Consider the following 13,722-nt stretch of genomic DNA (forward strand, 5'->3'; position numbering starts at 1 on the left):
ATATTACTTGTTAGATATTACTGCACTGTCGGAGCTAGAAGCACAAGCATTTCGCTACACCTGCAATAACATCTGCTAAACACGTGTATGTGTCCAATAAAATGTTATTTTATTTTATTTTATATTGCTACGGCGGAATATCAGTAGTTCAAAGCTTCCCATGTCTCCCCCTTTTGGCTATTGGGATAAAGTTCATAGTGCAGTTTCAAAATTCATAGTGATCCCGGATAAAATTAACAAACATACAACGAGGGAAAGACGTAGGAGGACTATCCATACCAAATTTGAAACAGTATTTCCAGCACTAGCATTTTGCCCCATCCTAAATTGGTTTAGTCATCATTCTTCCGCCCACTGGCTGAGTATAGAGAGAAATATGGTGTTTCCTATTGCCCTGGAAGAGGTGGTCTTCACTGATATATCCCTTAAACAATGTAATATGGTGTTTCCTATTGATCTGGAAGAGGTGGTCTCCACTGATATATCCCTTAAACTATGTAATATGGTGTCTCCTATTGATCTGGAAGAGGTGGTCTCCACTGATATATCCCTTAAACAATGTAATATGGTGTCTCCTATTGATCTGGAAGAGGTGGTCTCCACTGATATATCCCTTAAACAATGTAATATGGTGTCTCCTATTGATCTGGAAGAGGTGGTCTCCACTGATATATCCCTTAAACAATGTAATATGGTGTCTCCTATTGATCTGGAAGAGGTGGTCTGCACTGATATATCCCTTAAACAATGTAATATGGTGTCTCCTATTGATCTGGAAGAGGTGGTCTCCACTGATATATCCCTTAAACAATGTAATATGGTGTCTCCTATTGATCTGGAAGAGGTGGTCTCCACTGATATATCCCTTAAACAATGTAATATGGTGTCTCCTATTGATCTGGAAGAGGTGGTCTTCACTGATATATCCCTTAAACAATGTAATATGGTGTCTCCTATTGATCTGGAAGAGGTGGTCTCCACTGATATATCCCTTAAACAATGTAATATGGTGTCTCCTATTGATCTGGAAGAGGTGGTCTCCACTGATATATCCCTTAAACAATGTAATATGGTGTCTCCTATTGATCTGGAAGAGGTGGTCTCCACTGATATATCCCTTAAACAATGTCAACTAATCTTTGGTCCTATTACTGCTCACACAATCTCTACTTGCCGCAAAATTGAAAAACAATGTAACTGGGAATCAAAATTGAGAACCCGAATGAGTTCGGCTCATTTCGCTTATGCCTGGAGCCAGCCCTGATCTGTGTCTGTCTGTCTGTCTGTCTGTCTATGTGTCTGTCTGTTCTGTCAAGACATGTTGTACTGAAAATACAAAACAAAACATCTGAATGAAGTGAGTGCTGGCTGTTTTCATGTTTTATCTCTCCGTCAGACGCTGGATGATCTAGAGACGAGGACCAAGGAGGCCGGGATAGAGATCAGCGTTCGCCAGAGCTTCCTCACCGACCCGGCTCCAGCTGTCAAGAACCTCAAGGTGCCTCCTTCCCTCTCTCCCTGGTTTATCCCCTCTGCTGCCATGGCAACTGGCAGGTGATTGAACACATGAGATCAATCACGTCGGAGCTTGGTGAACAAAACCCAGAGAGCCTCTCACACACACCATTAGTCCACAGGAGCAGCAAGGGCCCCGGCTGGCGTAACACGTCAGACATAATCACAGAAACACAGGGCGGGCGTTACTGGAAACCCTGTCTTTTATTTTGAAGAGACTCAAGTTAATTGAAGAGTAGGGTTGACCCCTCTCTACCCTCCTCTACCTCTCCGTTCCTCATCCCTCCTCCCTCACCCTGTCCTCCTTCTCTCTCCTTCCCTCTTCTCTCCTCCTCCGGTGTCAAATGTGCTTTCTTCCTGACTGGTGCCTATTCAGCATAACCTTTCCTGGCATACCGGCCTGGGGTTTATGTGTGATATTAATTGGCCTGGGGTTTTTGTGTGATATTAATTGGCCTGGGGTTTTTGTGTGATATTAATTGGCCTGGGGTTTTTGTGTGATATTAATTGGCCTGGGGTTTTTGTGTGATATTAATTGGCCTGGGGTTTATGTGTGATATTAATTGGCCTGGGGTTTTTGTGTGATATTAATTGGCCTGGGGTTTTTGTGTGATATTAATTGGCCTGGGGTTTATGTGAGATATTAATTGGCCTGGGGTTTTTGTGTGATATTAATTGGCCTGGGGTTTTTGTGTGATATTAATTGGCCTGGGGTTTATGTGTGATATTAATTGGCCTGGGGTTTTTGTGTGATATTAATCGGCCTAGTTTTTTGTGTGATATTAATTGTCCTAGTTTTATGTGTGATATTAATTGGCCATCGCTGTAGGAACCATGGTAACAACATGAATGTAGCACACCAGAGGGGAAGATGAGTTGCGCTGCGCGATGCATTGCGTTTGGATATTGGGAAGAGATGTGTGTATGTGTGTGTGTTTGTGTATGTGTGTGTGTGTCTCTGTGGAGCCAATGTATGTGTGTGTGTTTGTGTGTGTGTACCGAATCCGATTTTTTGGGTGGCAAAACTTACCAATACTGATATCTGCAAATATACTGTTTTACAGCGGGAAAATTAAAAAGTGTCATTTTCACACACTGAATTATCCTAAATTGCCATCCAAAATAGCAATTGTCCAATAACTATGCTTAAAATATTGACTTTATACATTGACACATCATGAAAATGGCAGAAAGTGTTCCGATGAGCATGAGAGTCCCTTTTTTCATCCTATTTATTGAATATCGGTTATTGGTGGAGTTATCGGCCGAAACCCTCCTGTTTCCTGTGTTTGTGTTGTGTATTCCCGTCTCCTGTGTGACTCTGTGTAAGACTTTTCATCCCCTCTCTGAATCCCCAGCGGCAAGATGCCAGAATCATTGTGGGGCTCTTCTACGAGACAGAAGCCAGAAAAGTTTTCTGCGAGGTACAGAAGCTAAGTTTGCTGTTCACAACTCTGTGGATTGATATCTTAAAAATGTTTGCTGAATGACAATATCCTTTTTTGTGTCTTTTTGGAAAGGTTTGATTCCAGCTTGTATTGCTCACGGCTCGCATCATTCTCTCTAGATTTTCAGTATTTGTTCTCTGTCTTTTCGTTCTCTCCTCCTCCATACACTCTGATATCTTATGTCTTTTTGTTCTCTCCTCCTTCATACACTCTGATATCTTCTGTCTTTTTGTTCTCTCCTCCTTCATACACTCTGATATCTTCTGTCTTTTTGTTCTCTCCTCCATACACTCTGATATCTTATGTCTTTTTGTTCTCTCCTCCTTCATACACTCTGATATCTTCTGTCTTTTTGTTCTCTCCTCCATACACTCTGATATCTTCTGTATTTTTGTTCTCTCCTCCTTCATACACTCTGATATCTTCTGTCTTTTTGTTCTCTCCTCCATACACTCTGATATCTTATGTCTTTTTGTTCTCTCCTCCTTCATACACTCTGATATCTTCTGTCTTTTCGTTCTCTCCTCCTCCATACACTCTGATATCTTCTGTCTTTTTGTTCTCTCCTCCATACACTCTGATATCTTATGTCTTTTTGTTCTCTCCTCCTTCATACACTCTGATATCTTCTGTCTTTTTGTTCTCTCCTCCATACACTCTGATATCTTCTGTATTTTTGTTCTCTCCTCCTCCATACACTCTGATATCTTCTGTCTTTTTGTTCTCTCCTCCTCCATACACTCTGATATCTTCTGTCTAACACACCTGCCCGCTCATCGCTTCCTTTACCTTCCCTTTCACTCACTCCCTCCTTTTCTCTCCCTCCTTCCCTCCATCTCCCCATCTCTCTCTCTCCCCCTGCAATCTTTCTTTACTTTCCCATTCATTAATAATCTCCGTTCTCACTCTTTCTATCTCCTGTCTCTCCCTTTATCCTACAGGTGTACAAGGAGAAGCTCTATGGGAAGAAATATGTCTGGTTCCTGATTGGTTGGTACGCAGACAACTGGTTCAAGATCAAAGACCCGTCAATCAACTGCACCGTGGAGCAGATGACAGAGGCGGTGGAGGGCCACGTTACCACGGAGATCGTCATGCTCAACCCAGAGACCGTCCGAGGGGCCTCCAATCTGGTGAGAGAGATATAGTGTTCATCCCAAATGGGCCCCTATTCCCTATATAGTGATATGCTAGGGAATCTGTACGGAATAGGGTGCTCTGGTCAAACGTAGTGCACTATATAGAGAACAGGGTGCCATTTGGGATGCAGACATGTAGTAATGTATACAATATTATACATACAGTACCAGTCAAAAGTTTGGACACACCTACTCATTCAAGGGTTTTTCTTTATTTTTACTATTTTCTGCATTTTAGAATAATAGTGAAGTCATCAAAACTATGAAATAACACATATGGAATCATGTAGTAACCAAAAAAGTGTTAAAAAAATCAAAATATACTTTATATTTGAGATCCTTCAAAGTAGCCACCCTTTGCATTGATGACAGCTTTGCACACTCTTGGCATTCTCTCAACCAGCTTCACCTGGGAGTTCCCACATATGCTGAGCACTTGTTGGCTGCTTTTCCTTCACTCTGCCGTCCAACTCATCCCAAACCATCTCAATTGGGTTGAGGTCGGGTGATTGTGGAGGCCAAATCATCTAATGCAGCACTCCATCACTCTCCTTCTTGGTCAAATAGCCCTTACACAGCCTGGAGGTGTGTTGGGTCATTGTCCTGTTGATAAACAAATGATAGTCCCACTAAGCGCAAACCAGGTGGGATGGCGTATCGCTGCAGAATGCAGTGGTAGCCATGCTGGTTAAGTATGCCTTGAATTCTAAATAAAACACTGACAGTGTCGCCAGCAAAGCACCCCAAACCATCACACCTCCTCCTCCATGCTTCACAGTGGGAACCACACATGCGGATATCATCCGTTCACCTACTCTGCATCTCACAAAGACACAGCGGTTGGAACCAAAAATCTCAAATTTGGACTCATCAGACCAAAGGACAGATTTCCAACGGTCAAATGTCCATTGCTCGTGTTTCTTGGCCCAAGCAAGTCTCTTCTTCATATTGGTGTCCTTTAGTAGTGGTTTCTTTGCAGCAATTCGACCATGAAGGCCTGATTCACGCAGTCTCCTCTGAACAGTTGATCTTGAAATGTGTCTGTTACTTGAACTCTTTGAAGCATTTATTTGGGCTGCAATTTCTGAGGCTGGTAACTGTAATGAACTTATCCTCTGCAGCAGAGGTAACTCTAGGTCTTCCTTTCTTGTGGCGGTCCTCATGAATGCCAATTTCATCATAGCGCTTGATGGTTTTTGCGACTGCACTTGAAGAAACGTTCAAAGTTCTTGAAATGTTCCCTTCATGTCATAAAGTAATGATGGACTGTCGTTTCTCTTTGCTTATTTGAGCTGTTCTTGCCATAATATTTACATTTACATTTTAGTCATTTAGCAGACGCTCTTATCCAGAGCGACTTACAGTTAGTGAATACATATTTTTTTTATACTGGCCCCCCGTGGGAAACGAACCCACAACCCTGGCGTTGCAAACACCATGCTCTATCAACTGAGCTACATCCCTGCCGGCCATTCCCTCCCCTACCCTGGACGACGATGGGCCAATTGTGCGCCGCCCATGAATCTCCCGGTCGCGGCCGGCTGCGACAGAGCCTGCATTCAAACCAGGATCTAGTGGCACAGTTAGCACTGCGATGCAGTGCCTTAGACCACTGCGCCACTCAGGAGTATAATAATATGGACTTATTCTTTTACCAAATAGGGCTATCTTCTGTATACCCCCCCTATCTTGTCACAACACAACGGATTGGCTCAAACGCATTAAGAAGGAAATAAATTCCACAAATTAACATTTCACAAGGCACACCTGTTAATTGAAATGCATTCCAGGTGACTACCTCATGAAGCTGGTTGAGAAAATGCCAAGAGTGTGCAAAGCTGTCATCAAGGCAAAGGGTGGCTACTTTGAAGAATCTCAAATCTCAATATATATCTCAAATATATTTTTTGGTTACTACATGATTCCATATGTGTTATTTCATCATTTTGATGTCTTCACTATTATTCTACAATGTAGAAAATAGTAAAAATAAAGGAAAAACCCTGGAATGAGTAGGTGTGTCCAAACCTTTGACTGGTACTGTGTGACTCCTTGCTATCCCCAGTCCGCCTGGCCTTGCTGCTATTCCAGTTTAAACTGTTCTGCCTGCGGTTATGGAACCCCTACCTGTCCCAGACCTGCTGTTTTAAACTCTAATGATCGGCTATGAAAAGCCAACTGAGATTTATTCCTGATTATTATTTGACCATGCTTGTCACTTATGAACATTTTTGAACATCTTGGCATGGTTCTGTTATAATCTCCACCCGGCACAGCCAGAAGAGGACTGGCCACCCCTCATAGCCTGGTTCCTCTCTAGGTTTCTTCCTAGGTTTTGCCTTTCTAGGGAGTTTTTCCTAGCCACCGTGCTTCTACACCTGCATTACTAGCTGTTTGGGGTTTTAGGCTGGGTTTCTGTACAGCACTTCGAGATATTAGCTGATGTAAGAAGGGCTATATAAAATAAAATTGATTGAAAATTGATTGTACTGTATATCTCCATTGTAAGACACATGGTGAGTGGTTACATAGAAATATACTCTAATTCTTTGAGTGGTTCTTGGTTCTCTCTGAAATATCTTACCTGACATTCCAACATCCACTGCAGTGAAATTAATTCCTCTGCATGTTATAAGATTGTATTATTTCTGTAATGGGTTCAACATACAGTGAGGAAAAAAAGTATTTAGTCAGCCACCAATTGTGCAAGTTCTCCCACTTAAAAAGATGAGAGAGGCCTGTAATTTTCATCATAGGTACACGTCAACTATGACAGACAAATTGAGGAAAAAAAATCCAGAAAATCACATTGTAGGATTTTTAATGAATTTATTTGCAAATGATGGTGGAAAATAAGTATTTGGTCACCTACAAACAAGCAAGATTTCTGGCTCTCACAGACGTGTAACTTCTTCTTTAAGAGGCTCCTCTGTCCTCCACTCATTACCTGTATTAATGGCACCTGTTTGAACTTGTTATCAGTATTAAAGACACCTGTCCACAACCTCAAACAGTCACACTCCAAACTCCACTATGGCCAAGACCAAAGAGCTGTCAAAGGACACCAGAAACAAAATTGTAGACCTGCACCAGGCTGGTAAGACTGAATCTGCAATAGGTAAGCAGCTTGGTTTGAAGAAATCAACTGTGGGAGCAATTATTAGGAAATGGAAGACATACAAGACCACTGATAATCTCCCTCGATCTGGGGCTCCACGCAAGTTCTCACCCCATGGGGTCAAAATGATCACAAGAACGGTGAGCAAAAATCCCAGAACCACACGGGGGGACCTAGTGAATGACCTGCAGAGAGCTGGGACCAAAGTAACAAAGCCTACCATCAGTAACACACTACGCCGCCAGGGACTCAAATCCTGCAGTGCCAGACGTGTCCCCCTGCTTAAGCCAGTGCATGTCCAGGCCCGTCTGAAGTTTGCTAGAGTGCATTTGGATGATCCAGAAGAGGATTGGGAGAATGTCATATGGTCAGATGAAACCATATGAAAGATGTAAAAACTCAACTTGTCGTGTTTGGAGGACAAAGAATGCTGAGTTGCACCATACCTACTGTGAAGCGTGGGGGTAGAAACATCATGCTTTGGGGCTGTTTTTCTGCAAAGGGACCAGGACGACTGATCCGTGTAAAGGAAAGAATGAATGGGGCCATGTATCGTGAGATTTTGAGTGAAAACCTCCTTCCATCAGCAAGGGCATTGAAGGTGAAACGTGGCTGGGTCTTTCAGCATGACAATGTTCCCAAACACACCGCCCGGGCAACGAAGGAGTGGCTTCGTAAGAAGCATTTCAAGGTCCTGGAGTGGCCTAGCCAGTCTCCAGATCTCAACCCCATAGAAAATCTTTGGAGGGAGTTGAAAGTCCGTGTTGCCCAGCGACAGCCCCAAAACATCACTGCTCTAGAGGAGATCTGCATGGAGGAATGGGCCAAAATACCAGCAACAGTGTGTGAAAACCTTGTGAAGACTTAGAGAAAACGTTTGACCTGTGTCATTGCCAACAAAGGGTATATAACAAAGTATTGAGAAACTTTTGTTATTGACCAAATACTTATTTTCCACCATAATTTGCAAATAAATTCATTAAAAATCCTACTATGTGATTTTCTGGAATTTTATTTCTCATTTTGTCTGTCATAGTTGACGTGTACCTATGATGAAAATTACAGGCCTCTCTCATCTTTTCAAGTGGGAGAACTTGCACAATTGGTGGCTGACTAAATACTTTTTTTCCCCACTGTATATTACTATCTCTACTATTTACTGGTACTCTTTTTCTACTCGTGACCTATCAGAATCGAGTACACAAAGAAGTGGTATAAGTAATAGTAATTTCAGTGTTTTATTATACACACAATAAATGTGTATTGTATCGAAGGTGAGATTCTTAGATAGTGTTTAATGGACCATGTCACTATGACGATGACCCAAATGGCACCCTGTTCCCTATTTTCATGAGTTTCACGGCCGGATCACGACCCAAATGGCACCCTGTTCCCTATATTCATGAGTTTCACGGCCGGGTCACGCCATTGTTATAAATGTTCTCTGTGGACTGAGGAACAACTTTTTAGCTTTGTCCATTCATTCTAAACAGGTGTTAATGATGATGTTGCCTAAATTACACTACAGTGTCTTGGAAATACAATTACATTGCTAAAGTAGGCAAATAATTAGTGGGAAACAACTTTGTCATCATTGTGATGTCGTCAGATTTACTTTAGACAGATGGCAACGTTGCCATTAGCTAGCAAAGTCAGCTAAAAATAGCTAGCAATGCTAACGTTAGCTAGCTAAAATCTGGTGCTCCCCCCTCACAACGTTAACTACTCTAAAGTCAATCTGACGACATCACAATGATGACAATAGGTTTTCCTACTAATTATTTACCTTTAGAAATGTAATTGTGCTTCCAAGTCACTGAAATGTATTGTAGACAAAATCTTCATCAGCGCCAATTGAGAATGCATTGAGTAGAACTTTCAGTCAGGTTGCCTCCCGAATGGCGCAGCGGTCTAAGGCACAGCATCTCAGTGCTTGAGGCGTCACTGCAGACCCGGGTTCGATCCCAGGCTGTGTCGCAGCCGGCCGCGACCGGGAGACCCATGAGGCGGCGCACAATTGGCCCAGCGTCGTCCGGATTAGGGGAGGGTTTGGCCGGCCGGGATGTCCTTGTCCCAACGCGCTCTAGCGACTCCTTGTGGCGGACCGGGCGCATGCACGCTGACTTCGGTCGCTAGTTGTACAGTGTTTCCTCCGACAAATTGTTGCGGCTGGCTTCCGGGTTCAGCGAGCAGTGCGGCTGGGCAGGGTCGTGCTTCGGAGGATGCATGGCTCTCGACCTTCGCCTCTCCAGAGTCCGTACGGGAGTCGCAGCGGCCAGGACTACCAATTGGATATCATGAAAAAAGTTAAATTAAATAAACAAAATTTAAAAAAAACGTTCAGTCGGACCTCATAGAACTTTCAGCGATGTATTGATGTGAAACCCATGAATAGTAGGGCTCTGGTCAAAAGTAGTGCACTATGTAGGGATTAGGGTGCCATATGGGATACATCCTTTGACGTTGTCCCACTCTCCTTCCAAGTGTAATGACCCTTTTTAATTCATACTGCCATGACTGGAGAGGAGAGGAGCTTCAGGATGCTATTCACAGTAACTCATCTGTAATATTATCCATCTACTTTGAAGTTTTACCTCGTTGAAGAAAAGCTTTGCGCTCGAGAGAAGCGTTCGAGTGCTGCGAACCGGTTTCTCTCTCTCTTGAAAGTCTCGGCTCTGAATTATCATCATTGCCCTGTAGAGTAGCTGGAGAAAATATAACTCTGAATAAATACACTTCTGTTCATGTTTTTCCATGAAACGCTACACTGGGGCTGTGCTGTCTGGAAGTGCTGAAGAGGCAGAGAGGGAAAGATTAGAGTCCCAAATGGTACCCTTTACCTATGGGCCCTAGTCAAAGCAGCCTAACGAGGCTAGAGAGTCGTGTCTTATTGATCAAAGCCCCATTTGGTGACGAGGCGTCGAGAGGCTGCGGTTGTCGAGGCGATGGTTCTCCAGGGCTGCAGCTTTGACAGATCCAGCTGCTAGATGCAGCCCGGAGCCGAGGGAAGGGGAGGGAGTGGGTGTGTGTGTGTGTGCATAAACTCAAGTCGAAATTAGATGTTTGTTCAAGTCAGTTAAACATAGTGAGTAGGGCTGGCACGGTAATTGTTTAACCGACGATTATGAATGAAGACCGTGAGCAAAATTCAATAACCATTATAACTTAAAAATAAAATTTGACTTTGATTTAACCGTTGTAATGCAAACATTTTATTGGATTTTTAAGTAACTATATCTAATATACCCTATAGCAGTAGAGTCAATGAATGGTTATTATAAACAATCGTTTTTCTACCTTAATCTGTCAAACTGTCTCCATCTCCATCCTCCAATGTGAGATCTCTCCCTTTGACGCTGGAAACATGATCTGTATCTATAGCCTAGTATGCAGGGCAGGCTATATGTTTTATCCGTTTGGTAAAGAGGCCAAAACAATGCTAAAATCACCATCGCTGCTGAAATGAACTACCAAATGCCATTCTTGTAAGTGAATGTCTAAGTGAATGTGAATCTGAGAGAAACTGATGAACACCGAAGTTGAATACACTTACCAGCCAGTTTAACTAGTACCCCACTTTGCCTCCAGAACAACCTGAATTCTTCGTGGCATGGATTCTACATGGTGTCGGAAACATTCGTTGCTCAATTGGTATCAAGGGACCTAACGTGTGCCAGGAAAACATTCCCCACACCAGTACTCCACCGCCACCAGGCTGTACCAGGCTGATGCTGCTTACGCCAAATCCTGACTCTGCCATCAACATGATGCAACAGGAACCAGGATTCGGCGAAGCAGGCAATGTTTTTCCACTCCTCAATAGTCCAGTGTTGGTGATGGCGTGCCCACTGGAGCCGCTTCTTCTTGGTTTTAGCTTAGGAGTGGAACCCGGTGTGGTCATCTGCTGCAATAGCCCATCCGTGACAAGGATCAACGAGTTGTGCATTCCGAGATGCTGTTGTACTGTGCCGTTATTTGTCTGGTTGTGGCCCGCCTGTTAGCTTGGCACTGACGATCATATCACGCTCAAAGTCGGTTAGGTCAATCATTTTGTCCATTCTGACGTTCAATAGAACAGTAACTGAATGCCTTGATGCCTGTCTGCCTGCATTATATAGCAAGTCACGGCCACCTAATAAACTGTCTGTGTGCAACAGCTGCAACTGCGTGATAGACTTGTTTTACTGCGATTGCTAGGCAACGGAAAGCAATGCTCTACCGCTGCTGCTGGAAGCAGCGCTGCAGACAGAGATGAGAGGAGAAAATAGTGCCATTTGAACAGTTCTAACGGTGACCGTGGACATTTGCTTGACAAATAACCTGCTTCCAGGGCTACGTCCCAATTGGCAACCTATTCTATTCCCTATTATGGGCCCTGGTTGAAAGTAGTGCACTATATAAGAGAATAGAGTGTCATTTGGAACGCAGAGTATTACAGATTTGTTATGTCTCTCCTTAGCTCGTCACAGAGAGAGAGAGAGAGAGAGAGAGAGAGAGAGAGATGCCTTATGCAGATCAGGTAGAGAGAGAGAGATACAGATGCCTTATGCAGATCAGGTAGAGAGAGAGAGAGAGAGAGAGAGAGAGAGAGAGAGAGAGAGAGAGAGAGAGAGAGAGAGAGAGAGAGAGAGGTGCCTTATGCAGATCAGGTAGCGAGAGTGACAGACGCCTTATGCAGATCAGGTAGCGAGAGAGAGAGAGAGATCAGGTGGAGAGAGAGAGAGACATGTCAGGTGGAGAGAGAGAGAGATCAGGTGGAGAGAGAGAGAGAGACATATCAAGTAGAGAGAGGGAGACAGATGCCTTATGCAGATCAGGTAGAGAGAGAGAGAGTGAGAGAGAAATCAGGTAAAGAGGGAGAGAGAGATATCAGGTGAGAGAGAGAGAGACAGATCAGAGAGAGAGAGAGAGAGAGAGAGAGATCAGGTGGAGAGAGAGACAGATCAGAGAGAGAGAGCGAGAGAGAGAGAGAGAGAGAGAGAGAGAGAGAGAGAGAGAGAGAGAGAGAGAGATCAGGTAGAGAGAGAGAGAGATCAGGTAGAGAGAGAGAGAGACAGATCAGAGAGAGAGACAAAAGTGGAGACAAATTTGACCCCAATAACTACCGTGGGATATGCGTCAACAGCAACCTTGAGGAAATCCTCTGCATTATCATTAACAGCAGACTAGTTAATTTCGTCAGTGAAAACAATGTACTGAGCAAATGTCAAATTGGCTTTTTACCAAATTACCATACGACAGACCAAGTATTCACCCTGCACACCCTAATTGACAAACAAGCAAACCAAAACAAAGGCAAAGTCTTCTCATGCTTCAAAAAAGCTTTTGACTCAATTTGGCATGAGGGTCTGCTATACAAATTGATGGAAAGTGGGATTGGGGGAAAAACATACGAAATTATAAAATCCATGCACACAAACAACAAGTGTGCGGTTAAAATTGGCAAAAAACACACACATTTCTTTCCACAGGGCCGTGGGGTGAGGCAGGGATGCAGTTTAAGCCCCACACTCTTCAACATATATATCAACGAATTGGCGAGGGCACTAGAACATTCTGCAGCACCTGGCCTCACCCTACTAGAATCTGAAGTCAAATGTGTACTGTTTGCTGATGATCTGGTGCTTCTGTCAACAACCAAGGAGGGCCTACAGCAGCACCTAGATCTTATGCACATATTCTGTCAGACCTGGGCCCTGACAGTAAATCTCTGTAAGACAAAAAAGGTCCAGTTGCCAGGACCACAAATACAAATTCCATGTAGACACCGTTGCCCTAGAGCACACAAAAAACTATACATACCTCGGCCTAAACATCAGCGCCACAGGTAACTTCCACAAAGCTGTGAACGATCTCAGAGACAAGGCAAGAAGGGCCTTCTATGCCATCTAAAGGAACATAAAAGTCGACATACCAATTAGGATCTGGCTAAAAATACTTGAATCAGTTATAGAACACATTGCCCTTTATGGTTGTGAGGTCTGGGGTCCGCTCACCAACCAATAATTCACAAAATGGGACAAACACCAAATTGAGACTCTGCATGCAGAATTCTGCAAAAATATCCTCAGTGTACAATGGAAAACACCAAATAATGCATGCAGAGCAGAATTAGGCCGATACCCGCTAATTATCAAAATCCAAAAAATTCTATAACCACTTAAAAGGAAGCAATTCCCAAACCTTCCTTAACAAAGTCATCACAAAGTCATGAACTTGGAGAAGAGTCCCTTAAGTAAGCTGGTCCTGGGGCTCTGTTCACAAACACAAACAGACCCCACAGAGCCCCAGGACAACAACAACAAAACAATTAGACCCAACCAAATCATGAGAAAACAAAAAGAGAATTACTTGACACATTGGAAAGAATTTACAAAAAAACAGAGCAAACTAGAATGCTATTTGGCCCTCAACAGAGAGTACACAGCGGCAGAATACCTGACCACTGTGACTGACCCAAACTTAAGGAAAGCTTTGACTATGTACAGATTCAGTGAGCATA

The 13,722-nt window shown here is 43.4% G+C and overlaps 1 protein-coding gene across 1 annotated transcript in view; it reads left to right on the forward strand.

Annotated features, from left to right (window-relative positions):
• The window catches only part of LOC311131841 (gamma-aminobutyric acid type B receptor subunit 1-like), a gene marked incomplete at both ends in the record, with an annotated part of 121,386 nt that overhangs the window by 52,131 nt on the left and 55,533 nt on the right, over window positions 1-13,722 (forward strand). Inside the window, 3 exons of the mRNA XM_084164970.1 lie at window positions 1,397-1,498; window positions 2,874-2,939; window positions 3,905-4,096. Coding sequence (XP_084021096.1) covers window positions 1,397-1,498; window positions 2,874-2,939; window positions 3,905-4,096 — 360 coding nt within the window. The remainder of the gene's footprint in view (window positions 1-1,396; window positions 1,499-2,873; window positions 2,940-3,904; window positions 4,097-13,722) is intronic.

The sequence above is a fragment of the Coregonus lavaretus genome (genome assembly GCF_964263955.1).
Source record: "Coregonus lavaretus genome assembly, chromosome: 7".
Lineage (NCBI taxonomy): Eukaryota > Metazoa > Chordata > Actinopteri > Salmoniformes > Salmonidae > Coregonus > Coregonus lavaretus.